Source organism: Mustela nigripes, chromosome 7 (genome assembly GCF_022355385.1).
Source record: "Mustela nigripes isolate SB6536 chromosome 7, MUSNIG.SB6536, whole genome shotgun sequence".
Taxonomy (NCBI): Eukaryota; Metazoa; Chordata; class Mammalia; order Carnivora; family Mustelidae; genus Mustela; species Mustela nigripes.
The window spans coordinates 66,463,719-66,491,435 of NC_081563.1; the positions used below are offsets into that span (position 1 = coordinate 66,463,719).

Genomic DNA, 27,717 nt, shown 5'->3' on the forward strand with positions numbered 1-27,717 from the left:
GGAAGCCTGCTTCTCCCTCTCCTGCTCCCCCTGCTTGTGTTCTCTCTCTCTCTCTCTCTCTCTCTCTCTCTGTGTCTCTCTCTGTCAAATAAAGAAATAGAACCATAATAAATAAATAAATAAATAAATAAATAAATAGAATGTGCCCGTTGGGTCATTTTTCTCATATGCAATCTTGCCTAGTAACACAGAACATTCCAATTTCTTCAGGTTTCTAAGGATGTAGTTAACAAAGATGGATTTCTCATACAGAAAAGGAAAGAGGTTTTGTTCCCCATTTGCCCACACCATCATTTTTTGTATTTGTACCATGAAACATATATTATTAAAGAAGAAATTCTAGAATTTTGCTTAGTTTACATGAAGGATTATCCAAAAAATAAAGTAAAATTTGGTGCCAGATTTAATTAATCTGCAGTGTCTAGGTTGCAAGGAAAGTCAGCTTCATGAAGCTACTCAACCAGTTTGGGTATGAGTTGATTATACGCATTTCAAGTCCAGGGGCCAGAGATGTAAAATTTCATCATTTTCCACTTCCAGCCACTTTGGCATTGGACCAGCCACCTGCCATAAACAGGAAATTAGGCTGCCATAAAACTGAAATTAGACTGTACTAACTTTTAATACTATATGTGAAGAGGTTTATCACTTGGAGGTATGAAAGTTAAATATGAGTTGAAGGCCTGAAGTAATTGCTAAAATAGCATGACCAAAAGGTATAGCTAATATGCCAGCAAAGGAGATAAAGTAGAATTATTATAAAACAAACAAACAAACAAAAACAGGAAAAAAAGAGGAACAAAAGTACAGATTGGACAAAGAGCAAAATGTCAGTTTTAAAACAAACCAGATCAATAATCACATTAAATATAAAAGTTCTAAACATCTCAGTTGAAAGGCAGAGGTTAATAAATTAGGTTAAAAGGCAAGACTCACCTGTATGCTGCCTCAAAGAAATGTTGATGGCAGATATGTCGTTTTTTTTTTTTTATTTATTTATTTATTTATATGATAGAGACCACAAGTAGAGAGAGAGGAAGGGAAGATGCTCCCTGCTGAGCAGAGAGACCGATGCGGAGCTGGATCCCAGGACCCTGGGATCATGACCTGAGCTGAAGGCAGAGGCTTTAACCCACTGAGCCACCCAGGTGCCCCAGATATGTCATTTTTTATGTGAACATAAATTAGAGATTCTGTAGATACATCAGGTAAAGGGGCATTATTGAAACTTAGTTGTAACAATGGACTAAAAATAAGCTTTGAGTTTTATTCTCAACTCCCCTTCTTCATAATGGCATATGCCTATAGTCTTTAGAAGCCTAGAGAAAAGACCCAGTGGGAAATTAATGTAAAATAGGATAGAGGAAATGATGTCACTCATTTGTTATTAGGATATTAAAATTTAGGGTGGCTGGGTGGCTCGGTGGGTTAAAGCCTCTGCCTTTGGCTCAGGTCATGATCCCAGGGTCCTGGGATCGAGCCCCACGTCGGGCTTTCTGCTCAGCATGGAGCCCGCTTCCTCCTCTCTCTCTCTGCCTGCCTCTCTGCCTACTTGTAATCTCTGTCTGTCGAATAAATAAATAAAATCTTTAAAAAAAAAAGATATTAAAAATTTTTTTTAAAGATTTTATTTATTTATTTGACAGAGAGAAATCACAAGTAGGCAGAGAGCCAGGCAGAGAGAGAGAGAGAGGAGGAAGCAGGCTCCCTGCCGAGCAGAGAGCCCGATGCGGGACTCGATCCCAGGACCCTGAGATCATGACCTGAGCCGAAGGCAGCGGCTTAACCACTGAGCCACCCAGGCGCCCCTAAAATTTTTTTTAAAGGGGGAAAATTAGGATCCCAGAACACCTATTAGATCACTCAGCCAAGCTTTAAATTATATTCTGTCTTGGGCATCTTTTTTCTTTAGTCTCATGTCATTTTCTAACTCAGTTGAGTCATAAGCTTTCTTAAGGCTTGCTTTAGATACTGAATTATTTTAGACATTTCTATTTTTGTCTTAATATAAAGTTTTGGTTTTAATTTAGAAATTTGTGAAAAATGTCTCCATGGATAAACTAATGATTCAAGAGAAATACAATAATAATTGGCTTAAATTGAAGAATGCTATTAAGTTAGTAATTTTGGTAATGTAGGATGACCAAGTTCTTAGTTTTGAGTTGACTCTCTTAAAGTAGGGTTTGGTTGTAATGATACCAGTAAACCCTGGGTAGGATAAATCCTTGGCTTGCTCACTTTTTATCAAATAAACTACAGTAATTATTTGTGGATTAGGACCTGAATAAAGAAGTTACTAATTGGGCGCCTGGGTGGCTCAGTGGGTTAAGCCGTGGCCTTTGGCTCAGGTCATGATCTCAGGGTCCTGGGATCGAGTCCCGCATCGGGCTCTCTGCTCAGCAGGGAGCCTGCTTCCTCCTCTCTCTCTCTCTGCCTGCCTCTCTGCCTACTTGTGATCTCTCTCTGTCAAATGAATAAATAAAATCTTTAAAAAAAAAAAAAAAAAGAAGTTACTAATTTATCTATAAATACTGCTCATTCTGGGCAACAATCCTGCTTAAAAGGGCAGGCATATACAGATACTTCCTCAACTTTAGATATCTTTTTTAGGAGTTATTACATATGTCAAGTCTTCATCTGACCTTTACATGGAATCTCTGAAATTTCTAAATCCAGCTATAGATGGGTCAAAATAATTATTAATATTTAGCAACATGTCTATGCCCAGTTAATTGATTCTTTTTTTTTTTTAAAGATTTTATTTATTCATTTGACAGAGAGAAATCAGAAGTAGATGGAGAGGCAGGCAGAGAGAGAGAGAGAGAGGGAAGCAGGCTCCCTGCTGAGCAGAGAGCCCGATGCGGGACTCGATCCCAGGACCCTGAGATCATGACCTGAGCCGAAGGCAGCGGCTTAACTTACTGAGCCACCCAGGCGCCCCAGTTAATTGATTCTTTAGTGATATTTTCATCATAAGCAACAGGATCTGAAATTATTATGAGAGTATGGCCCATATATTATTAGAGTGTACACATGAGCAGAGTGTATTTAAATTTTCTAGGAGAAAAGAATTTGCAGTTTACAAAGCATAAATTGTGATCATGATAGTAGTCATAATCATACATATTATTTATCTTTCACATTTTAATAGTGTCTTTCACATTCACCAGACCATTGTAGAGTCTGATTGTAAGAAGTGATAACTTTGGTGATTCTTTTTCTCCCCATTAACATATTTTAAATAAAATTTTAGGTGAAAAAGAATTATGAAGCTCTTAAACAGAGACAAGATGAAGAAAGAATGGTACAGAGCTCTCCTCCAGCTTCTGGTGAAGATAATAAATGGGAGCGAGAAAGTCAAGAAACAACTAGAGAGCTTCTGAAAGTTAAAGACCGATTAATTGAAGTAGAAAGAAATGTAAGTATTTTTAAATTTTTAGTAGGAAAAGATTATTTTTAGAAGTATCATTATGTTGTCTGATTGCTGAGGCTAGGACCTCTAGTACTATGTTGAATAGCAGTGGTGATAATGGGCATCCCTGCCGTGTTCCTGACCTTAGCGGAAAAGCTTTCAGTTTTTCTCCATTGAGAATGATATCTGCGGTGGGTTTTTCATAGATGGCTTTGATGATATTGAGGTATGTGCCCTCTATCCCTACACTTTGAAGAGTTTTGATCAGGAAGGGATGCTGTACTTTGTCAAATGCTTTTTCAGCATCTATTGAGAGTATCATATGGTTCTTGTTCTTTCTTTTATTGATGTGTTGTATCACATTGACTGATTTGCGGATGTTGAACCAACCTTGCAGCCCTGGAATAAATCCCACTTGGTCGTGGTGAATAATCTTTTTAATGTACTGTTGAGTCCTATTGGCTAGTATTTTGTTGTCATCATCAAGACAGCATGGTACTGGCACAAAAACAGACACATAGATCAATGGAACAGAATAGAGAGCCCAGAAATAGACCCTCAACTCTATGGTCAACTAATTTTCGACAAAGCAGGAAAGAATGTCCAATGGAAAAAAGACAGCCTCTTCAATAAATGGTGCTGGGAAAATTGGACAGCCACATGCAGAAAAATGAAATTGGACCATTTCCTTACACCACACACAAAAATAGTATGTGATTTGGTGAGTGCTGTGAAGTGTGTAAGCCTGGTGATTCACAGACCTGTACCCCTGGGGATAAAAATATATGTTTATAAAAAATAAAAAATTAAAAAAAAAAGAAGTATCATTATGCATATAACTTAGGAAGTTTATCTAATCTAGTTTATACTTTCTTGACTGATTCATAGTAAGAGTAAAGAACTAATAATTTAACTTACTTTTCTCCATCACCTTCGTATATGTCCATCAGCCAACTTTGTCAACTCTGTTGTGAAAATGTAATCCAAGCCCATCGTTGCTCCTACCATTCTAGTCTAAGGTACCATTATCTCTCATCTGGATTATTAGAATAGCCTCTGATTGGCTGGCTTCCCCCCTTCTACTCCTGGCCCAATCTAACCCATTTTTATTATAGTAGCCAGATTTATTTTTTAAAACATAATCTTGGTCATGTCACTTTTTTCCTTAAGATATTCAGTGGTTTCCCCTTCCAATTAGAATAAAATTCAAATTTTTCAGTGTCCTTCAAGATCATTCCTGACTTTGTCCTGCTTCTATTATTGGTCTTAGACCACACGACTCTTCACCCCTTCTATTTATTAACCTTGAGATATTATTACTATCTGTCAATACCTAGAAAACACAAAACAGTGCCTAGTATGTAAGTAAAACAACTGAAGTCATATTAGCCTTTTCTATTTGTTCATATTTCCAGAGATTTATGTTTGGATCCTCTACTTGGAACACATGACTGGCATTCAAGCTTCATATCACATATCTCCTGCAAAAGATCTTTCCTGACCCCTTTCCCCAGTAAAGTAGCTGATTTCAACCTAAACAATTCACTATCATGCCATAAGTTTCTTTTTCATAACACTTCATGCCATAAGTTTCTTTTTCATAACACTTCTCACTAGTGAAATTATATTGCTTTTTTATTTGTTGGTTGTCCACTAGAAAAAAGCTTCTTGACAGCACGGGCTTATCTTTTCTTTCTTTCTTTTTTTTTTTTAAACCACTGTGCCATCAGTATGTAGAATTAAGCCTGGTAGATAGCTGACACAGTAAATATTGGCTGAATAAGAGAAATATTTGTCAAAAAAAGGTAATCAAGCTAATTCATCATTCATCCTTTAAAGATGAGTTAATTTAAGAAAATTTATATACTAACAGGTAAAATAGTTGCGGTTGTTGTTGTTATGTTTTAATATAACATGAATTGAAAACTTTAAGCTATAATGCCAAAATTAATCTCCTATGATGTTGATTCCTACTTCCTCATCCAGAAGTAATCACTGTAAAAAGTCTTCCCAGAAGAATGTTTGTGACTTATCTGTGTATTTCTTTTGGGACACCTGGGTGGCTCAGTTGGTTAAACGTTCAACTCTTGATCTCAGCTCAGGTCTTGATCTCAGGGTTGTGAGTTCAGACTCCCATATTAGGCTCTATGCTGGGCTTAGAGCCTAGTTATTTAAAAAAAAAAAAAAAAAAAGTAGTATATTTCTTTTTTTTCTTCCAAGATTCAAATTTTAGTTAGTTAACATGTAGCATAATATTAGTTTCAGGTGTAGGATTTAGTGATTCATAAGTGCCCTCCTTAATGCCCATCAGACATATCATCCCTCCTCCATCTACCTTTCCTCCAGTAACCCTCAGTTTGTTCTCTATAGTTAACAGTCTGCTTTCTGGTTTGCCTCTTTTTTTTTTTTTTTTAAACCCCCTGTGTTCATCTGTTAATGTTTCTTAAGTTCCTCATATGAGTAAAATCATATGGTATTTGTCTTTCTCTGACTGACTTATTTTGCTTAGCATAATACTGTCTTGCTCCATGCATGTCGTCGCAAATGGAAAGATTTCGTTCTTTTTTCAGCTGAAAAATTTTCTATTGTATACATACATAGCACAACTTTCTTATTCATCATTTGATGGCCATTTGGGCTCTTTCCATAATTTGGCTATTGTGGATAATAGTGTTATAAACATCAGGGTGCACGTATCCCTTTGAATCAGTGTTTCTGTACCCTTTGGGTAAATACCTAGTAATGCAATTGCTGGATTATAGGGTAGTTTGTCTTTAACTTTTTTTTTTTTTTAAGATTTTATTTATTTATTTGACAGAGAGAGACAGTGAGAAAGGGAACACAAGCAGGGGGAGTAGGAGAGGGAGAAGCAGGCTTTCCTTTGATCGGGCAGAAAGCCTGATGCAGGACTTGATCCCAAGACCCTGGGGTCATGACCTGAACTGAAGGCTCAGTGACTGAGCCACCCAGGTGCCCTATCTTTAACTTTTTGAGGGACCTCTATACTGTTTTCCTGTATCTCTATACTGTTTGGCTGTACCAGTTTGCATTCTCACAACTGTATTAGAGGGCTCTTCTTTCTACATATCCTTGTTATCATCTGCTGTTTCCTGTGTTATTAATTTTCGCTATTCTGACAGGTGTGAGGTAGTATCTCATTGTAATTTTGATTTGCATTTCCCTGATGATGAGTGATGTTGAGCATTTTTTAATGTGTCTGTTAGCCATTTGTATGTCTAGAAGTATATTCTTTTACAAATTTACATCTGTGGATTCATGCTATACAGTATTTTTACTTGCATGTTTCAATTATGTTATCTTAGGGATTTATTTTAGGCAGTTATAGATCATATCATTTTGTTTACTATTCCATAGTGTGGATATTACCATAATTTATTTAAATAAATGTATTTTCAGATTTTGCTGCAATGAAAATCCATGTATAATATGTTCATGGGGGGTAGTAAATTCCTGATGGCAGAATTTATAGGCCAGAGGGGGTGTGTGTATGCATATACGTATATGTATATCTGTGTAATTTTAACTGGTGTCATCATGTTAGCCTTTGAAGATCACATCAGTTTTCAATTCCACTAATAGATTACCTGTTTTTTTAGATAAACATTTGATGTTTCTGGACTTTTAATTTTTGTTAAACAGTAAGAAAGTATTTTAATTTTTGTTAAACAGTAAGAAAGTATTTTAATTTTCATGTTTTAAATTATTAGTGAGCTATTTTATATCTTTCTGTTTATCAGCCGTATATGAATACCTATTTTAAATATTCAGTGGTTTACATATATATATGTATGTGTATATATATATGCACATAGATACAAACCTCCATCACTTCGGTTAATAATTGTATTTCAGAAAATTTTGCTGGTATGTAAAAGGGCTGTAAGGTAAATCTCTTTTCCCATTGACTGACTTCATAAATTTCTATTGGAAAAAGTTACTTGGTTGTCATTTTTTAGCCATTTTATTTTAGAAAATGTTTTATAAGATGGCTAACCTTTTATTACACCAATAATTTGGGTGCATTTGTCAGTATATTTACTGACCTCCTAACTTTTCCATTATAAATCTTTTCCTGCTCTGAGATTTTCTTTCTACTCTATCTCTTATTCTTTATAGACTATAGAACTTTTCTTGTGACTGTAAGGATACCCAGACTTGTCATTAGAGCTTTGTACTTTTTGGGTTCTTAAGAGCTGAACTATAGTAGCACATAATGTATGTAAGTGAAAAATGGTTCACTTTTTGGTGTATCAAGATGGTATATAAATATATCAGCATTCAGTATTATTTTTCCAGTATAAATTTTTTCACCGTTTTTATTCAAATAAATGAACACAAGAGAAGTAAATCATTGTGCTTCCTCACCTTTGATTTTGTGATAAAATGTATGGGTTAAATCATTACTTGCCTTTTATACAGTGACATGTAGTATATGTAACTTTGAAAGCCTATAAAATGAATGATTTCTTTGTCCCCTCTGTAGATATGATAAAAGTGATATGTTGTGATTCAGTTGTAACTTTTTATGCATATTGCAATTATATGCAACAAATTCTGGCCTTTTTGGATGTAATGTTTTATTTCAGTTTTCCAGAGGTTCTTTGTTTATACATTTTTATGCTGATTTTTTATGAAATGTTATTTAGAAGTAAACCTAAAAATATAATATCCATGACAAACATTTTAATATCTGTCAAATTAAATTAATAATGATCTTTGATTTGCATAGTAATTCACTGTTTAAGTATAAAATTGAAATGTGGTAAAATGTACTAGGACAACTGAAAATTGTATGTTTTGTTTGGATTTGCTCCAGAAGTCCTATAGATAAAATAGAGTCTTAATAAGTGTTTTATACAATGGGGAAAAAAAATCTCTAAAGAAAATATGTAACATCTGTTAGGTCAATTTTGAACTAAATGTTTTAAACACATGGTTAAAATTGTTCCTGCTTCTCTTCCAAATTTGTATTTATTAAAATAATTAGTTTTGCTGCTACCCCTGAGACCAGCACTCACCTGTGTATGTGTTTTTGCCTTTGGGCAGTTAGAAAATGTGCACTTCATTAGCTAGACACAGTCCCACATACTTTTGAGCAGCATGAAAACCATATAACTAATAAACCCATTCCAGTTTCTTGTGTTAATATATGAAGAATGAAATGTTTTATTTTTTGGACATTATAAAGCAGACAGTATAATGACACAATAGTAAGGTTTTGGTATTAGTGCTTTCTTTCTCTTTGATGAACTCTCTCTTTACAATTTGGGATAGAGGGGAATGTTTAAGTCTTCCAAGATTGTTGGGATTTTGTTTTGGATTTTAATGGTAATAGTTGTTACAAAATTCTAATATCTGTTAAACAAATATGTTTGTTACTTTTAAAAATATGTGTGTTTTCTTTATTAAGAATGCTACCCTGCAAGCAGAGAAGCAAGCATTGAAAACTCAACTGAAGCAACTGGAGACACAGAACAATAATTTGCAGGCTCAGATTCTTGCACTTCAGAGGCAGACGGTGTCCTTACAGGAGCAGAATACTACTCTTCAAACCCAGAATGCAAAGCTTCAGGTTGTAATGTAATATTTGGGGATATGCAACCAAATTTTTGAATTATGCTCTTAAAAAAGGATAACTAGACATGGTAACATTGTTTCTTAGTGAGTGGATTTAATGGAAGATAAATTAAAATATATTGACTTAATGTTATACAGGCTTCCAGAGATCAACATTTTTTTTTTAAAGATTTTATTTATTTATTTGACAGAGAGAGATCACAAGTAGGCAGAGAGGCAGGCAGAGAGAGAGGAGGAAGCAGGCACCCTGCTGAGCAGAGAGCCCTATGTGGGACTCGATCCCAGGACCCTGAGATCATGACCCGAGCCGAAGGCAGCGGCTTAACCCACTGAGCCACCCAGGCGCCCCCAGAGATCAACATTTTTTAAAATAACAGAGCCTCTAAATATTAACTAATAAATTCACTCAATGCATATAAATACAATAAAGCTAACTTTATCTTTATTTAACATATATAAAAAATATATTTAAAAATTTTTATTTAAAATATTTATGGGCACACCCAGGACTACAGTGGAGCCCCTGACACCTACATAAGGAGCCAGGGGAGCAGCAGCAGCCCTAGCCAGGAAGGCCTGGCATAAGAAAAGAATAAATAAACAAAGTGAAATACTTATTTATTTAAAATATAATTTTATCTTTATTTCACTTAAATTTACTTTATGGCCTTTTCACCTGTTTCACAAAAGTTGATTGTAATTGCTCAAGTAGGAACCCTTGCTGTGGAGTATGATTGCAAATACCATTGTTTATTTCATTTTTATAGCTTTCCTATTGGTTCTTAGGAAACAACACAATATGAAAGTTTTGTCTTCAGACTTTTCCTTAGTTCAGAGGATCCATCTTGCACTTAATGCTATAGTGTCTTTTCACACAGAATGATCAGGTTGAGAAAAATACAACTCTTTGAAATGTCTTAAAGAGCCAAAGAAAAAAATTCCATCTCTGAATGGAAAAAAGTTACAGAAAGTTCTTTCTGTAACTCTTTTCCAAATGGTAAAACATATACTAATATAATGTAGATGCCTAAGAAAATTCCCAGTTGAGGGTGCCTGGGTGGCTCAGTTGGTTAAGCCGCTGCCTTCGGCTCAGGTCATGATCTCAGGGTCCTGGGATCGAGTCCCGCATCGGGCTCTCTGCTCGGCAGTGAGCCTGCTTCCTCCTCTCTCTCTCTCTCTCTCTGCCTGCCTGCCTCTCTGCCTACTTGTGATCTCTCTGTGTCAAATAAATAAATAAAATCTTTAAAAAAAAAAGAAAATTCCCAGTTGAATTTTCACAAGTAATTTTTCAGTTTTGTTGCCTCTTAAGTTTTAGAAAGTGATAAAGTAGCATTTTAAATTCTGTACTTTTTCATGAGTGGAATACAGACTGTTTCTAATCACCTTCATTTAAAATAATTCAACCCAGAATGTACATATGATATGAATCTCAAAAGAATATCAAATTAAATAATATAAATAATATTAAATCATATAAAATTTATATTGATATTAAATTAAATAATATAAATGAATAATATTAAATTATATTTTGTTCTTTAAAATACTAAAAACCAAATTTTCTCAGTGTAATATGACTATATCTGCCGTGATTTATGTAGTGCTTCCTTAAGTTATTGTTATATTTTACATTTTTTATGTTGCCATTAGAATTTTTTTTTAAGATTTTATTTATTTACTTGACAGAGAGATAGAGCACAAGTAGGTAGAGGGGCGGACAGAGGGAGAACAGGCTTTCCACTGAGCAGGGACCTTGATGCGGTCCTCGATCCCAGGACCCTGGGATCATGACCTGAGCCAAAGGTAGCCACTTAATTGACTGAGCCACCCAGGCAGACCTAGAATTTTATTTTGAAATAATTTTTAATATGAGAGAATTATTTTATCTGTAACACATACCACATATTTGCATCTTCTAGAAGAACAAGATAACTATTTTTCTTAGGTCTGATAAACAGTATACTTTCTTACAGGTTGAAAATTCTACCCTTAATTCCCAAAGTACTTCACTTATGAATCAGAATGCACAACTCCTAATCCAGCAGTCTTCCTTAGAAAATGAAAATGAAGCTGTAATCAAAGAGCGAGAAGACCTGAAATCTCTCTATGATTGTCTGATCAAAGATCATGAAAAGCTGGAACTTCTTCATGAACGTCAGGCTTCAGAGTATGAGTCTCTCATCGCTAAGCATGGAACTCTAAAGTCTGCCCACAAAAATCTCGAGGTGGAACATAAAGACCTTGAAGATCGGTAATTTACTGTCTTCTCTTGTATTGTTAATTTAAAATCAGTTTTCTTTAGATAATATAATAAATGCTATGTTAAAATAATCTAAAATAATTTACATAGGAAATTTATGTATCATGTTTATAGTGGTACTTAATAATAAATTACTATTGCTTTCTTCATTGCTAAAGTATTTTCTTTTTTATAAGGAAATATTATAAAACAAATACCTAATATTTTTTCCAGTTACAATCAGTTACTAAAACGGAAAGGACAATTGGAAGATTTGGAAAAAACACTGAAAGTAGAACAGGAAAAAATGGTGCTTGAAAACAAAAACCATGAGACTATAGCTGCAGAATACAAGAAACTTTGTGGTGAAAATGATAGGTAATAAATATTTATGTATTTTAGTTTTGTATTATTCATTATATCTGAAGTGTTCACTGCCCCTTTGCAGTACCATCTGTAACTTAGAATTTTTTAAAAGGACTCCAGAGCAGTAAGTAAATTACCCAACAAAATCGAGCAACTATTTATAAAATGGCTTGAAAACCTAGATCCCTGTTTTCACCTATTGTTTCTCTCTTGATTTATTCAACTAATTAAGTTTTTAAGCCACATTTGATAATGAAATTTTTGTACCTTGATAGCATTTATATGCGTTATTGTAACAGAATGTAATGAAGTAGGATTCTTTATTTCTGTCTTTGCTAGTGTGATATCTCAGTTCTTGTCTCTCAAAGTTTTTATAAGTGAACAGCTTCTAATTTCCTAGATTTGTACTCTTATTTTTTAACTGTCTTAGTTATTAATGGTCTCATACTGCCGTGAGGCAGTTATTTTTTAGTTTGTAACCCTGGGAACATCAAAACTTGCCAACCCCTAATCAATCTGCTTCATAAGGGTATATATCAAAAGGTTTTTAGAAACCTTTCGAAAGTTAAGCAGTCTGCACATTTGCATTGCACTTACACTTAATCATCGCTGAAGTGCTAAAAAGCAGCACACAGTTCAAATGGAGGTCATTCATTGACTATTTGTCCTGTTATGAATTTAATATAATCCATTTTTAGAACCGTATTTCTTTTCCTTTACAAAAAAAAAATCCCTAAGCTTCTAGAACTATTTTTATTTCTATGCTCAGTAGTTTTTAATTTAGTAATTGTTATAACTAGAAATAGTGTATTGGGGGATTTGAACTTTCAATTAGCTCTACACCAAGCTAGAATCAAGAAGGATGTATCTTTACAGTATGTGCAGTAGAAGACCAAGTTGTGACAAGTTACAGAATACAAGGACAGGGTCATTTTCATTATACACATAACATTGGAGAAGGCAGTTACTATCAAAGTTCCATCTTGAACCTAACCTTTTTCCATTGTTGGGATTCACAATGAACTGGGACAGTTTGTGAGCTTGGGTAGACCTTCTAGGAATCCAATTAGAGGCCTTTTTAAATTTCAATCAATTTCATTTCATGTCAATGAATAAATGAATTTATTCATTACTGAGGAGCCTTCTGAGAAAGAACTCAGCCTCCATGATGAGAAAAAAATTGAGCATGATGATTTTAAAACGGGAGATTCTGCAGGCTTGGAAGGGAAAGGTGGTTTGAGTATTTTCTATCTCTCAAATACATAAAACCTGTTCTATCCCAACTTTTATGTATTCACGTCTATGTTGCAAGGCAAGAGAAGGCTTTAAGTAAAACCTGAAAGAGCTCTTACACCAAAAAAGATATTTATGAAGACTTGTCTCAAGAAGAATAGTTTGTTTACCCATTTCTCTAAGTAACCTAAGTTTTAATCTTTGATAATGCCAAACCAACAAAGTTTCTTACTTGACTCTAGTTTGTCTCAGCCTCTTTAGAATTGTGTTCACGGAATTACATTTTGATGTTAATGTTCTCAGCTTTAAAGGACAGTGTAAAAAAAACTCTCTTAAAGATCTCATTTTAGCATTTGCCTTAGAGATGATGTTGAGGACATTGTATATGGTATCTCTTCATATCTTGCCCTCATAAAGCATCAGTAGGTAAATTTTTGATCTCCATAGGTATTGATGTATTGTGTAGCTATCTGTATCTCAGTGAGGTCTACCCAGCTGTTAATACTCATGGCATACATTCATTCATGGATTCGACCCATTTATGGAACATTTTCTGTATGTTTCTGGTCTTGCCATTTAATTTTTTTTTTTACCAATCCTTGATTTTTAAAATATATTATTTTTGTTACTTATTTTATGATTTTTGTAAACTGACTCAATTCTTTGGGTATTGAGTTGAAGTAAATGATTAGATGTTCTGAGCAAGTACCATTCTTTTTCTTAATGCCACAAGATAAAGGTCGTTAAACTAAAGCCAACTCAGCCGGCCAGATCCAGGCTGTGTCCTGTTCTTATTGTTTGTTTTTGTTTTTATTCTTGTTTTTCAGATTTAAAAACAGATTTTAGGGATGCCCAGGTGGCTCAGTGGGTTAAGCCTCTGCCTTCAGCTCAGGTCATGGTCTCAGGGTCCTGGGATCAAGCCCCGAATCCAGCTCTCTGCTCAGCAGGGAGCCTGCTTTCTCTTCTTTCTCTGCCTGCCTCTCTGCCTACTTGTGATCTCTCTCTCTTTCTCTCTCTCTCTTTCTCTGTCAAATAAATAAATAAAATTTAAAAAAAAAACAGATTTTATTATATACCTCTTCTATTTTTTATTTTTACTTTTTTAAGTTTTTATTTTAATTCCAGTTAGTTAACATATAGTATTAGTTTCAGTAGTACAATATAGTAAATTAACAATTCCATCCTGTTTCGGTTCATCTCCCAAACTAAAAATAATTTTTGCATTGTAAAAGTTTGGGGGTGCAGAGAGGGAAAAATACCTTTATGAGCCACATGCAGTAGACAACATGCTAGAAGATTTCAAGGGAAGAGTAGTCTGAATTTTCTATCCTAGTTTTACAGAATAGAAACAGATTTTTGATGAATTTAATCACTGGGTAAAGAGTCTGATATATTCTCTAAGTATGTCTGAATGTGATCCACAGCATTTTCACATTATGTAATTACAATGAAAGCTATTAAGGGAATCTAATTCTCTTTCTATCATGATTTCTAATTATAGGTTGAATCATACATATAATCAGCTTGTAAAAGAAACTGAAGTTTTACAAACTGACCATAAAAACTTGAAAAGTCTTCTAAATAATTCCAAACTGGAACAAACAAGATTAGAAGCTGAATTTTCAAAGCTAAAGGAACAATACCAACAATTGGACATCACATCCACCAAGCTAAATAACCAGTGTGAGGTGAGCTTTGACAAGTTTCTTTTTTACGAATCAACACATGCCTGAAAAATAATCATATTAAAATGAGAATAACAGTATATATTTGCTTGGGTATTTCTAAAAGAATTGGTCAGGGGTGGGGTACCTGGGTGGCTCAGTCATTAAGCATTTGCCTTTGGCTCAGGTCATAAGCCCAGGGTCCTGGGATCGAGCCCCGCGTCAGGATCTCCACTCTGTGGGAAGATTGCTTCTCCCTTTCCCACTCCACTTGCTTGCATTCCCTCTCTTATTGTGTCTCTCTGTGTTGAATAAATAAAATCTTAAAAAAAAAAAAAAAGAATTGGTCAGGTAATTGAAATTCACAAGTAATTCATAAAAACTTCTTTTATTATGGATTTCAACATTGTTTACTATTAGTTTAAACTTGTGTGCCCACATACTTTGAAAATGTGAAATTGTGCCCTTGTTTAATGAAAAAATGCTTACTTAGCACCTGGCATGTACTAGAAGCCAAAAAGATAAAAATCTTTCCCTTTGTGGAGCATAGATTCTGGCGGAAAGAAATAGACAATAAGCAGGTAAAATATATAGTATCTCAATGTTTTAAAACATATATTGCACTTTACTCCAACACTTGGTGGTGTAAAACAAGCATTTATTAGGCTCCCAGGTCTGTGGATCAGAATGACAGGGACAGTGGAGCAAGTTTGTTTCTGTTCCACTTGCAACTGTGATTGAAAGGCTAAATGCATGTTTGGTGGTTGGTGCTGGCTACCAGCTGGAGGCATCCGTTTTCTCTCCACATGATGTCTCCCCAAGGGCCAATTTGGCTTTCTCACAACATGGTGATAACCAGACAGAAGCCATCTCTACCATAATGATCAAACCTCAGAAGTTATGCGGCATCATTTCCCCTGTATTCTCTTCATTGAGGCAGTCAAAGTCACATTCAGGCTCAAGAGAAAGAGAGAGTAGATTCTGCCTTTTGGTGGAGAATGGCAAGATTCTTACAAGAGCATGTGAACTGGAAATACTACTCTATTTTGAAAATTGGTCTGCAACATCTGGTATGTTACAAGGTAGATAAGTTATGTGCAAGTAAAAATGAAATAGGGCAAAGAGGGATAAGGAAGACTTCCAGGGTGGATAAAGGAATATAGATTGAAATTTTAATAGACATCCTTCAACAAAGATAATTTTATTCTGAGTAAAACAGGGGAGCCATTTGAGTGTTTTGAGCAGAAAAGACATTGGCCTTATGTATACAGTTGTGTTATTAACATAATTCCATGCTGCTCTTTGTGATGGTTTGATAAAACAAGTTTTAAAGTCTAAAGGGATACTGAAAGCCTTAGAAAATCCTTAAATTTGGGCGCCTGGGTGGCTCACTTGGTTAAGCGACTGCCTTTGGCTCAGGTCATGATCCCAGAGTCCCAGGATCGAGTTCAGCATTGGGCTCCCAGCTCCTTGGGGAGTCCTTCTCCCTCTGACCTTCTCCCCTCTCATGCTCTCTCTCACTTTCCTTCTCTCTCTCTCACAAATAAATCTTTTTTAAAAAATCCTTAAATTTTATTGTTTGGCCCCCAAATCATTGAAGTTTGAATATAGCTTAACACCTGAATTTCATGGCACTTTTAAGAAAAGGCCCTTAAGCCAACTTTTAAAGGGAAATAGGAGTAGAAAAGTAATACTTAAAAGCGTTTTGTCTGAAATGATAAACCAATAGAAAGAAGTACTAGTTTAAAAGCATATTTAATTACCCAACAAGGCTCAGAAAGTATAGAACATTCATTATGCCTGTGATTTATAAAAGTGCAAATAAAATATAGCCGGAGTGATGGACTTACAGAAGGAGGAGGAGGACAAATCCACTCCCCAAGAAACAATAAAACTGGGCAAAATTGTCAAAAACAACCATTGTAGTACTCTGGAACTGCAGTAATGGTGTACAACGGATTGAGAAGCATTTATTTATTTATTTATTTATTTATTTATTTATTTATTTTTAAGATTTATTTATTTGACAGAGAGAGAGATCACAAGTTAGGCAGAGAGGCAGGCAGAGAGAGAGGAGGAAGCAGGCTCCCTGCTGAGCAGAGAGCCCGATGTGGGACTCGATCCCAGGACTCTGAGATCATGACCTGAGCCGAAGGCAGCGGCTTAACCCACTGAGCCACCCAGGTGCCCCTTGAGAAGCATTTATTAAAGAAAACTGCTTAACTTTGTGTAGGGGCTGTGATTGTCTGAGGCATTTTATCTTGTGATTTCTCCCATTCCCCTCCACCTTCCCCAATTCCAATACCTAGTAGTTCAGATGAGGGGCATACTGAGAAAATTAGCAACTTTGCTACCAGAGCAGGCTGACTTGATTTGAGTAGAGCACAAAAAAGTCCCATACTCAGGAGAGTTGTCACAGGTCAATTCTCAGGTGGTCTGAGGTTGGAATATTGGTTGGGGTAAGGAATAGACCAGCAAATTAGTCAAAAATTTAAATGGGAGATCCAGGGAATGAGACATCCAGCTATAGTGAGTCTTGATAAAGTCCTTCCTGACATTGGTAGCATGGAAAGCTATCCAAGAGAGACCAGAAAGGGCCCTAGCTACCTACTTATCTCTGGCTAGTAGTCCCAGCTCAAGTCAAATATTAACTCTTGGCTAGGGACTAACACATATAATAGCATGATTTAGAGGGAGTGGAAAAATGAATCCAGAGTATAAGAGGCCAGGGTAGAAGTTAATCTTCTTGGTAATATAGTTAATGAGCTATTTCTTGATCAGGTACTGGTTTCACACATGTTCACTTTGTGCTAATTCACTGAGCTGGAGCTACATAAAGTTGTGTTCTCTTTTCTCTATATATGTTTTATTAATTGTTGACACAGTAATTAATGCTATATAACAACACAGAACCTTTGGTAATGGACATAAACATTTATTTTTGCTCATGAATCTATGGATTGCCTGAGCAAATGTGCTGATGGCATATATCAATGTGACCAAGATCATTTGATCTTAGTCACATTTGCAGTGAACTGGCACAGACTCAGAGGGCTGGCTGGCCTAGGGTGGCCCCAGATGGCATAACTTTTCTCTGTGCCATGTGGTCTCTCATCCTCCAGCAGGATTACAACACATAAGGCTTTTTTGAGTCTAGACTTGGACTTCCATCACTTCCACTTTCTTCTTGTGGCCAAGGGCATTCCAAAATCAGAAAGAGGGAAAATAAATTCCACTTCTTGATGGTAAGAGCAAGAAGTCACAGCACAAGAGGGTATAGACACAGGGAGGAGAAAAACTGTTCAGTTTTGTAATGAATCTACCACATGTTGTGCTTCAATTTAACAATATATAGATAAATATAACACAATAGTGATAATGGTTAGCTCTAAATGGCTATTTATGGGTATTCACACTATTGCTTTTCTGTATCTTAAGAGCTTACAAAATGTCTGGGATTTTTTTCCCTTTTTGTTTTTTAAAGTGTAGATCCCCAGACTGGTTGAATTTGAATGCTAGGACCCAGAAATCCACATTTTTAAAAGAGATAGATATATAGATTTATTTGTTTGAGAGAGAGAGTGTGTGTGTGCTCACACAGGTGCAAGGAGGGGAGGAGCTGAGGGGAGGGAGAGAAAGGAAGAAAGAATCTCAAGCAGACTCCAAGCTGAGCATGGAGCCCCAGGTGGGGGCTTATCTCCAGCCCTGAGATGATGATGTGAGCTAACCAAGTCGGGAGTTCAACCAACTGAGTCACCTGGGTGCCCCTGGAAATCTACATTTTTTAATAGTTCCTATGAATGATGCTGAATTTTGAAAATCACTACTTTGGGCTTTCTGACTTCTACTAGAATCTCTGGCCTAACTAAGGCACATTTCCAGTTTCTTCTAACTACAAAGAAGCCGCCCAATGCTGTTGGCAACCCAACTACCAGTAGTATCAGCTAGTAATACCAACCACTGACAAGATTACCTGAGTCCCTTTGATCCACCCATTAAAACTATGTACAAACTTCTAAGATTCCTAAAAAACAGTGGAGGAGGAAAGAATGAGGTATATTAAGTACCTACTATGTGTTAAAGGCATGACACATGATAGTTTACATATATTATTTAATCCTTACAACAGTCAGGGGTGTGAATTATTCTCATTTTATAGATGAGATCATTAAAGTCCAGAGAATTAATTTACTTGTCCAATTTCATAGCTCCTTAAATGGAAGGCCAGGTAGCTTTCAGACTATAAGTTAAATAGTTTTGAAGAAAGCAACTGTTTTTGGGACTAGATAATTTGTTATATGTTAAACCCAGTATTTGTAAGAATTTTTAAAATGTGTACAGCACATAACTTAGTATTTTAGCTCTCATTATAACTAAAATAATCATTCATGGTACAATAATCATCATCATCATCATCAAGGTGCAACCACCTAATTGTCTAAGTAGCAGAAGACCTAAGTCTTTTTTTTTTTTTTTTTTAAGATTGATTGATTGATTGATTTTAGAGAGTGTGTGGGAGCTGGAGGAGGGACAGAGGGAGAGGGAGAGAGAGAATCTCGGGCAGATTCCCTGCTAAGTGTGGAGCCCAACAGAGGCTTAATCTCCTGACCCTGAAATCATTACTTGAGCCAAAACCAAGTTGAGACACTCAACTGACTGAGCTACCCAGGTGCCCCCAGACTGTATATTTTTCAGATGTTTGGGGTGATGTATGTTAAATGTAAATGTTGATTTAAAAAAAAATGTTTGTGTTTAAACAGTTGCTAAGCCAACTTAAAGGAAATTTAGAAGAAGAAAATCGACATCTACTAGATCAAATTCAGACATTAATGCTCCAGAACAGAACACTATTGGAGCAGAATATGGAAAGCAAGGATCTCTTTCATGTTGAACAAAGGCAGTACATGTAGGTACCAAATAATGTTGAAGGTAATACTCATGATTTTATCATTGCCAACTGGTGACAAAAAAAACTCACTGCTAATTTCTTTTTAATTTTCAACATTATTATTATTTCTCCATGCATTTTTTTGAATGCTTATGTTCTGGGCACTATGCTAGTAACCAGAAATACTAACATGAAAACACATAGGTCCTGCTCATAAGAAACTAGTAACATAAAGCAGTAAATACAAATAATCGCTACAATGGAAGTATGTGTAGGAGGCCTTAGAAATACAGCAGATACAGGGGAAGGAGTACCTTAGTCTGGCAGGGGCAAGGTGGACTTCCAAAAGATGCTTGCTTAAGCTGAGACTTAAAGACCCATGGGAGTTTGCCTGAGGAGACATACCAGGCCAAGGAGGTACAAATGGAATAGCGTGAAGGTGTGATGAAGGTGTGTTACAGTATGGTAAAGGACCTAAAAATTAATAGTTCTTGCTGGAGCAAAACTGAGGAAGAAGGAGCAATAGAGAAGTGACTGAAAGCTTAGGAACAACCTCACAAAGGTTTTTTTTTTATGGCATATAAAGGAGTTGCTGAAAACTTGTAGCAGAGGGGTAAAATGACCAGATTTGTGGTTTTTTTTTAAAGGCACTGGTGGCATTTTAGAGTATGGATTAGAAGTCCTGAGAATAGAGACAAGGAATAAGTTTTAGGAAGACTGTTGTAATAATCTAGTGAATCATAATTCACAAGCAGTGGTAGTTGAGATCATATACCAGATGTAAGAGATAGAATTGACAAGGCTTAATATTGGTAAATTATATCTCCATTCTCCATTAGTAGTAGAGGAATCTGGTAAAATCAGGTATTTGGGCTTGAGCTACTCAGTGGATAGGCCTTGTATTGCACCAAAGTTTACCTTTTCTAAATTCCCCTATTCCCTAAATGAGAAACAAAATAGTATAATAGAAATAGCACGGATGTTGAAACTTGGCAGCTCGTAATCCAAGTCCCAGTTCTTCCAGTCACTAGCTATGTGACCATAGGTGAGTTACTTTGGTTTCTTTTTCTCTAAAACAGAGATATAACGTCTACTTCCAAGATGATCCTAAGAAATAAATGAAATAACATATCTGTCCCTTTTAGGCATGATATATATCGTGGTGAGCTAGGGCTCATATGAAACCAGGATACATACATCTTTTTTTTTTTTCATACATCTTTTGAAGCATCAGTTTTCTTATAAAATTTGAGGCAGGGAACATGATTTTTATATTAACAGACAGGTATATTATGGAGCAAAAAGTGTTTGCATGAGCTTTTAAGATAAATGTAAAACTTCAAAGAAATTTCACATTTGTGGCCGGCCACTTTCGACTACACCTTCAGTCCTTTCAGGGCTATGTATTCCTTTATTCTCTGCCTTAAGAGGTGTTTCTGCTTAAGAAGCAGGAAGTATATGTAAAACATTTAAGTTTTCTGTCCCTTAAGCAAAAGCTTTATGCAAAGCTTTATATTTGGATATCTTTAGAATATCTTAATATTCTGGTCCTTGGTAATCCAATGGAGTAATCCATTTCCAAAGTTTCAGTAATTGTATCTGTATAGTTGACTTAGAAATATTAGTATCTATTCTGACTTTTTGAATTTAAATTCAAAATATCCATCTTATATGTCAGACAGTTCTTGTTGAATGCTTCTGTCACATGATCCTAGCAGGAGTGACAGTGAACAGGTAGTACTGAGAATTTGGAGATTCCTGATGATATTTCAACAGGTAAAATGAGAAGACATTTAGGAGGTATATCTGCCATTGTGCTGTAGTGTATACCTCTTGGCAGTCTCTGTTCACAAAGCATCTTCTTCAAAAAAATCAAATCCATTTGTTCTGGTTCCCACTTCCATAATTCATCCTAACCACTCAACTAGACTACCTCATGAGCCTCCTGGATGCTTTCTTTACTATCATCCTTTCTGATAGATACTATTTCATCATGGAGTTAAGGTACCTACAGCAAAGATTTCATAATGTCACTTTTTAATGAAACCTACAAGCTTCTAATTTCCTATTGAGCAAAATCTAAACCTGAAAATCCCTCACTGCTTCCCTTCAACTAAACTGCTTAATTTAGCATTCTTATCTTTTCAGTCTATCTAACATGGCCATTCTCTCCATTAGGCTTTCTTTGGTCATTCAAGATAGAAATATTTTCCCTTTTATAAGTTTCTTTTGTACTTAACACAGTACTTTTATTTTGGCACCTTTACTACCTTGGATTGTAATACTCATGTATATTTGTTCTCTCTTCTATTGTATTATAAGCAGAGTGGGCTACTTATTGTCTTTTTATACTCTTTGTGTCTTCCTCATTATAAATGATCACTAAATATTTGTTGACTAAACAACATAGCAGTTTGGCATTACAGTTTTTCAGATCATTTTACTTTAGTCTGTGATCTTTGATGTTTCCCTATGTAATATATACCATCAAGGACATAAATGAGATGAAGACATGGTGATACTAGTATATTCATGTATTGCTGAAGGCAGGAAATTGTTCTCTAAAGGTAAATTAAGCCTAAGTAATTCTGCCATAAAGGAAAAAAGTCTGTGTTTGATGAAGATGTGGTTGCAAGATTACTTATATCTACAATTGTAAACAGACTATTGAACATTTTAGTTTTTTACTTACATAAATTATATTAAATTACCTTTCATTCCAAACACAATGTGAGATACTAAAAGATCCAAAAATAGGAGAACAGCCACTGTTAATGTCGCTTAACAGCTATTAAAAGACGTTGAGAGAATTCCTTTGTCATGATGAGAATATAATATGGAAAATATTCTTCAAACAAATAAATTGTATTAAATAATTGAATTTTAAATTCTATATCCTTTCATTAAGTAAGTTTGTAAATAAAAAGAAAAGGAGAAACTTGGAAAAAATTCTCTTGTTAATATCTAATACTTTGTTGTCAGCTCTAATATCTGTATTTGTTTATGTTCTGGACAGCAGTTAGATTGTAGTCACAAAATATTCATAACTATACAAAATATGGTACATGTCCTAAAATGCAATTTTTATTTTTACAGTGATAAGTTAAATGAATTAAGACGACAAAAGGAGAAATTAGAAGAGAAGATAATGGATCAATACAAATTTTATGACCCATCCCCTCCTAGAAGGTACTGTTAACCAAATTTTATTCATTTTTACTTTGGAAAAAAAGAGTAAGTTAAGTCTTTTAATTTTGTGAAGGTTTGTATGTTGATTTAAGACTGATAAGAGTTTTTTAAATTATTCTATTAGGAGAGGCAACTGGATTACACTAAAAATGAGAAAATTGATAAAGTCTAAGAAAGATATTAATCGGGAACGTCAGAAATCTCTAACATTAACACCTACCCGCTCAGACTCCAGTGAAGGATTTCTTCAGCTCCCTCATCAAGATAGTCAAGATAGTTCTTCAGTAGGTTCAAACTCTTTAGAAGATGGCCAAACTTTGGGGACCAAGAAAAGCAGCAGTGAGTGCTTACACTCTTTAAACATTTGTGATCTCTAGTATTGATTTAGAATTCTTTCAAAAGATTTATTTAACTTATAACTTCAGCAGTCCTCTGGGTAATAGTCTGATGAATGCATTTATTTTTAATTTTATATGATTATAAAATTCATGTGTACTGCAGTATCGCATGATTTCCTGTATTATGTGTTTCTAAAAATACCAAACACAGAAATACCATCATTTAGTAAGGGAGATTAAACAGTGTCCAAAGAACATTGAGATAAGAGCCAGAATATCTCTGTTACTTGCTAGTTGTAGTAATATGGGTACACCATTCACCTTTGTGTCATACTTCATAGGGTGATTATGAAGAGTAAGTGAGAAGTATTTATGAGCTCATCTTGATAATTATTTGTAACTAAGAATAATAAGGCATTTTATAATGGGGTTTTATTCATATACTTGGGTGTCAAAATGGAGCAAAGTTACATTGGTGAGAAGCAAAGAAAAACAGTTATGAATTCAAAGAGAATGATACTCAGTAATTTAGAAGTAACTGAAGGTTATAAAAATTATTGAGGGATTGCTTGGTAAAGGATCGATTAAAATGGATGTATATAAGCTTTTATATAAAATTGTGATTTAATTTTTTAATTACAAATATGATAGTATTACACCTTAACATGAACTATACAATTCATAATATTTTTATTACTGGTGCGCTTAACTAAATAAGAGCAAAATAAAAGTCTAAAGAAGTATATTTTAAGAGAAAGAGAAAAGAATCCAAAGCCAGGCCCTTTGAAGATGTCCAAGAAGTTGACTACTAACAATGTTCTTACAGAATATGTAAACAAGATACTTGAATCCACTCATACTATCACCAGAGTCACTAAATTTAAAAAAAATAGGTATTTGTCTGTGTGTATGCATAGGTATATCTATATGAAATAGATTTATATAATTTCACTGCTATTCCTTTGAAGTAAAGAGATCAAAATAGCTATTACTTCCCCCCAGGGATAGACTTTACTTATGGCAACTCTCAAAACTCTCAAAAAACTATAGTGTTTGGCTTCAAGGGAATTACCTCTGAAAAGACAGTATTTTAGGATATAAGAGATGAGGCATTCATTATAGGGTATATTTCAGAATACAGCTATACATCCTAAAAACTAGAACCCATAAGTATTCATGCATACATACATCGTGTGTATGTGTGTGTGTGTGTGTGTGTGTGTGTGTACTAATCTCAAGAAAATGTTTAAATTCTGTATCCCAACACAAGATTATCATTACCTGGGTCTTTTGCTACCTAAGTCTTATCATTCAAATCTACATGAAATCTCTTGCGTATTCTTGTGGAGAAATCATCAGTTTTACCTTAAAAAGATGTCAGATAATTCAATTTATGTTATTTTAGATATAAAGTATTTGACATCTTATTAAATGAGAAATGGTAATAGGTCAACTTAATTTTTTTCCAATTAAAAGAAGATATTTCATAAGGCATTGATTTCTTTCTTTCTTTTCTTTCTTTCTTTCTTTTTTTTTTTTTTTTCCCAAGTGAGCTCTGCATCCAACATGGGGCTTGAACTCACAACCCTGAGATCAAGAGTTGTATGCTCTCTCCTGACTTGGCCAGCCAGGCACCCTAAAAAAAGATTTCAATTCAGATATGATAATGTAACACAAGAAAGGCACAGCAGTCTTTTTTGAGGTCAACTTGTCTGTTTTTAATATAAAGCTGACATTCTTTCATACTCCCTGCTGAAGCATCCAGAATAAGAATCGAATGCAGTAATATTCTTCCTGCAGTTGTTCAGTTTTAGAATTTTTTAAATAAACAAAAACCCAGCAGTGCTAATGTTCTCTGAATTTGAGTATGTTGTTTAAAAAAAAACATTGTATATCTACAAACTAGTTGACATAATAAGGATCACATTCCACCACTGGAAAATTTAAAATTCCTTTTATCCTGTCTGTCAGTAAAGCAGTCTTTGGAAAACAGTTGAAACAGAAGTACCTAAACAAGACAACATGTGCATGCTGCAACCATTCAGCTTTGTTTTAGCTAAGTGTCCATGTTTACATTACTTTCAGTTCATTTCTTTTTAATCATTAAAAACAGTTATGTTTACCAAGTTAGAAAAGAAAAAGGTCAAATTAAAAGCCAAAATCAGGACTGTTCCTAATAGTGGTCAAGTAAGTTAAAAAGCTGTATGTCCATTGCATTCTATTTAATGGAGAACAACTTTGATTAAATATAACTCAAGAATGTTAGTGACTCTAGTGAGCATTTTAATTTTTATGCCAATGATACCTACTGTAGTTATAATCCTAATTTTCACTTATAGAATTTTTCTGCACAGTGCTACCTTTGTTTTTCTTAGTAAACTCATCCAAAAAGCCCTTCAAAATACCTAAAAATGTTATAAATACATACTTATCTGTCATTTTTGCTTGCATTAGTTGCCTCTTATCTTTTAGCCTTAACAGAGCTTAGTGCTAGCTTTTCTCTTTTCTGTAGTCAGCCTTTTGCAAAATGAAATGAATGTAATTGCTCATGTCATCTTTTCAAAGAATTTGCTCTGAAGAATAAATATTTTCTTGGTGCTGTTAAATAATGCACCAGAATTCAATAAACCCCCAAAATAGTTCCCTATTTCCTTCGTTAAAGTTTAAGAAAATAATGAAAGTTTTTAATTTCTTTAGATTGTTTTAAACATTCCCTGGGCACCCTCGTTTTTGTTGATATATATTAATAGAATACTCTTGTAAAATGTGCGTTTTCTTTTTTTTTAATGATTTTATTTATTTATTTAACAGAGAGAGATCATAAGTAGGCAGAGAGGCAGGCAGAGAGAGAGGGAGAAGCAGGCTCCCTGCTAAGCAGAGAGCCTGATGCAGGCCTTGATCCCAGGACCCTAGGATCTTGACCTGAGCCGAAGGCAGAGGCTTAACCTACTAAGCCACCCAGATGCCCAAAATGTACATTTTCTTAAGAAGTTTTTTTTTTCCCTAAGATGAAGTCTTTTTATTTAAAAAGTTAAAATAAAGAATTGGAAAGCCTTGTACATTTTCATCATGTATACTGTGGCCCACCAATAACCCTAATTTTAAAGGTATACCTTTACAATTTATTGACAACTTATTATTATTAACCTATTATTAACAACTAGTTAATAGGAAAACTGTTCCTTCAGTAAGTACTTCTAATCAGTTCCTGTTTTGTAGGACTTCAGCCAATCCAAGCTTTCAAAGTATATGTTCCTCATCATTGTCTTCAGTGCTTTCCAAGTATTTTAAAGTGTCAAAGTACATATTTCATATTTCATTATCACTCAGCAGCATGAGAATAATAGCTTTAGTATAGCATACATAGCTGAAACTCAGACATTCATTTCTGTCCTTAATTTCAACATTTAACTCCCATCTGTTCTTCTCCCTTTTTTCTTTCATTTTTCTGTTTCTGTTTTTCCTCATGCTCTGACATTAAAGTGGTTGCACTGAAAAGACTGCCCTTTTTGAGGAACAGACCGAAGGATAAAGACAAAATGAAGGCCTGCTACCGTCGTTCCATGTGTAAGACTTTATGACAGTTCAGCTTCTTTCAAATGACTACACTGGCTTCCATTACTAATTTTTCACTAACCTTTCTCTGGACTGTGCCAATTTTCTTATTTTGCAAAGTGCAGTCTTCCTCTAATTCAAGGAGCTGGAAAAAAATTTTTTTTTTCAAAACTGGCACTGAATTCGCATTATATGTATGGTCACTGATACATATACATGCACATATGTTTAGTCATACATGTAATATAAATTTCCAGTGCCTTCTAAAAGTTGGCAGAAAAAAGAAACTTTTTTCTATGCCATTGAGATTTTTTCCCCCAAAGAAATTTACTTAAAATATAACAAAACCTTTAGCATTAGGAATTTATTTTCTTAATGAACTAAATTAAACACATAAATAAATAAAATGGCCTATAACCCTTGAAAACGTTTGTCATTCTTTATATATTAATACTTTTTTTTTAAGTGGTATGGGTAATTACATAATCAAATTAAATGTCACTTTGGATATCATCTCTTTCAGGTTTTTATTGAATGGTATACTTACTTGATTCGTAAAATGAATTCTTCAGTAACCTGCTCTGACCAAGGACTCTTTGTCATTTTCAATAATGATGCTGTATAAGAACTGCTCTCCATCTTACCTTTATTCATTCCATTTCTGTCATCACCAAATCCCATTATGAAGGCTTCTAATTATATTGCACATCACTGCGCAAAAGCATGGCAGTTGTACAGAGTAAAATTCCTTTTCCTATCTTTAAAGGGGGTGGATGTGGGATAAAAATATTTACTGAAATTTATCAGCCTTTGGCCTACTCATTTCATTCAGCTGAATGCATGTCATAATTCAAATGACCTTGTGGTTATAGTCTTTGATGTTCAACTTGCATTAATCCATAGACAAAAACCAGATCATTTATAATACAAGATAGAAATAAGAGCAGATACATTAACCATGCTGATTCATTTGCTTTCATTTGCATCCCAGCCATGAATGACCTGGTGCAGTCCATGGTCCTAGCAGGAGGACAGTGGACAGGTAGTACTGAGAATTTGGAGGTTCCTGATGATATTTCAACGGGTAAAAGGAGAAAAGAATTGGGAGCTATGGCCTTCTCTACTACAGCCATCAACTTTTCAACTGTCAACTCTTCTGCAGGCTTCAGATCCAAGCAGTTGGTTAATAATAAAGGTATAGGCCGTCTGCTCTTTGCACTGTGGTGTAACTGTTG

General features: G+C 34.8%; 1 protein-coding gene across 8 annotated transcripts in view; it reads left to right on the forward strand.

Annotated features, from left to right (window-relative positions):
* CCDC88A (coiled-coil domain containing 88A) overlaps positions 1 to 27,717 on the forward strand; it is a 125,450-nt gene that overhangs the window by 86,060 nt on the left and 11,673 nt on the right. For 3 of the 8 annotated variants that reach the window (XM_059406057.1, XM_059406051.1, XM_059406052.1), the window contains exons 18-27: positions 3,254 to 3,418; positions 8,844 to 9,005; positions 10,984 to 11,261; positions 11,484 to 11,627; positions 14,350 to 14,536; positions 19,273 to 19,418; positions 22,497 to 22,589; positions 22,714 to 22,928; positions 26,411 to 26,494; positions 27,474 to 27,677. In XM_059406057.1, the coding sequence (XP_059262040.1) occupies positions 3,254 to 3,418; positions 8,844 to 9,005; positions 10,984 to 11,261; positions 11,484 to 11,627; positions 14,350 to 14,536; positions 19,273 to 19,418; positions 22,497 to 22,589; positions 22,714 to 22,928; positions 26,411 to 26,494; positions 27,474 to 27,677 (1,678 nt within the window). The remainder of the gene's footprint in view (positions 1 to 3,253; positions 3,419 to 8,843; positions 9,006 to 10,983; positions 11,262 to 11,483; positions 11,628 to 14,349; positions 14,537 to 19,272; positions 19,419 to 22,496; positions 22,590 to 22,713; positions 22,929 to 26,410; positions 26,495 to 27,473; positions 27,678 to 27,717) is intronic. The other 5 variants (XM_059406058.1, XM_059406053.1, XM_059406059.1 and 2 more) reach the window with 3 other exon arrangements.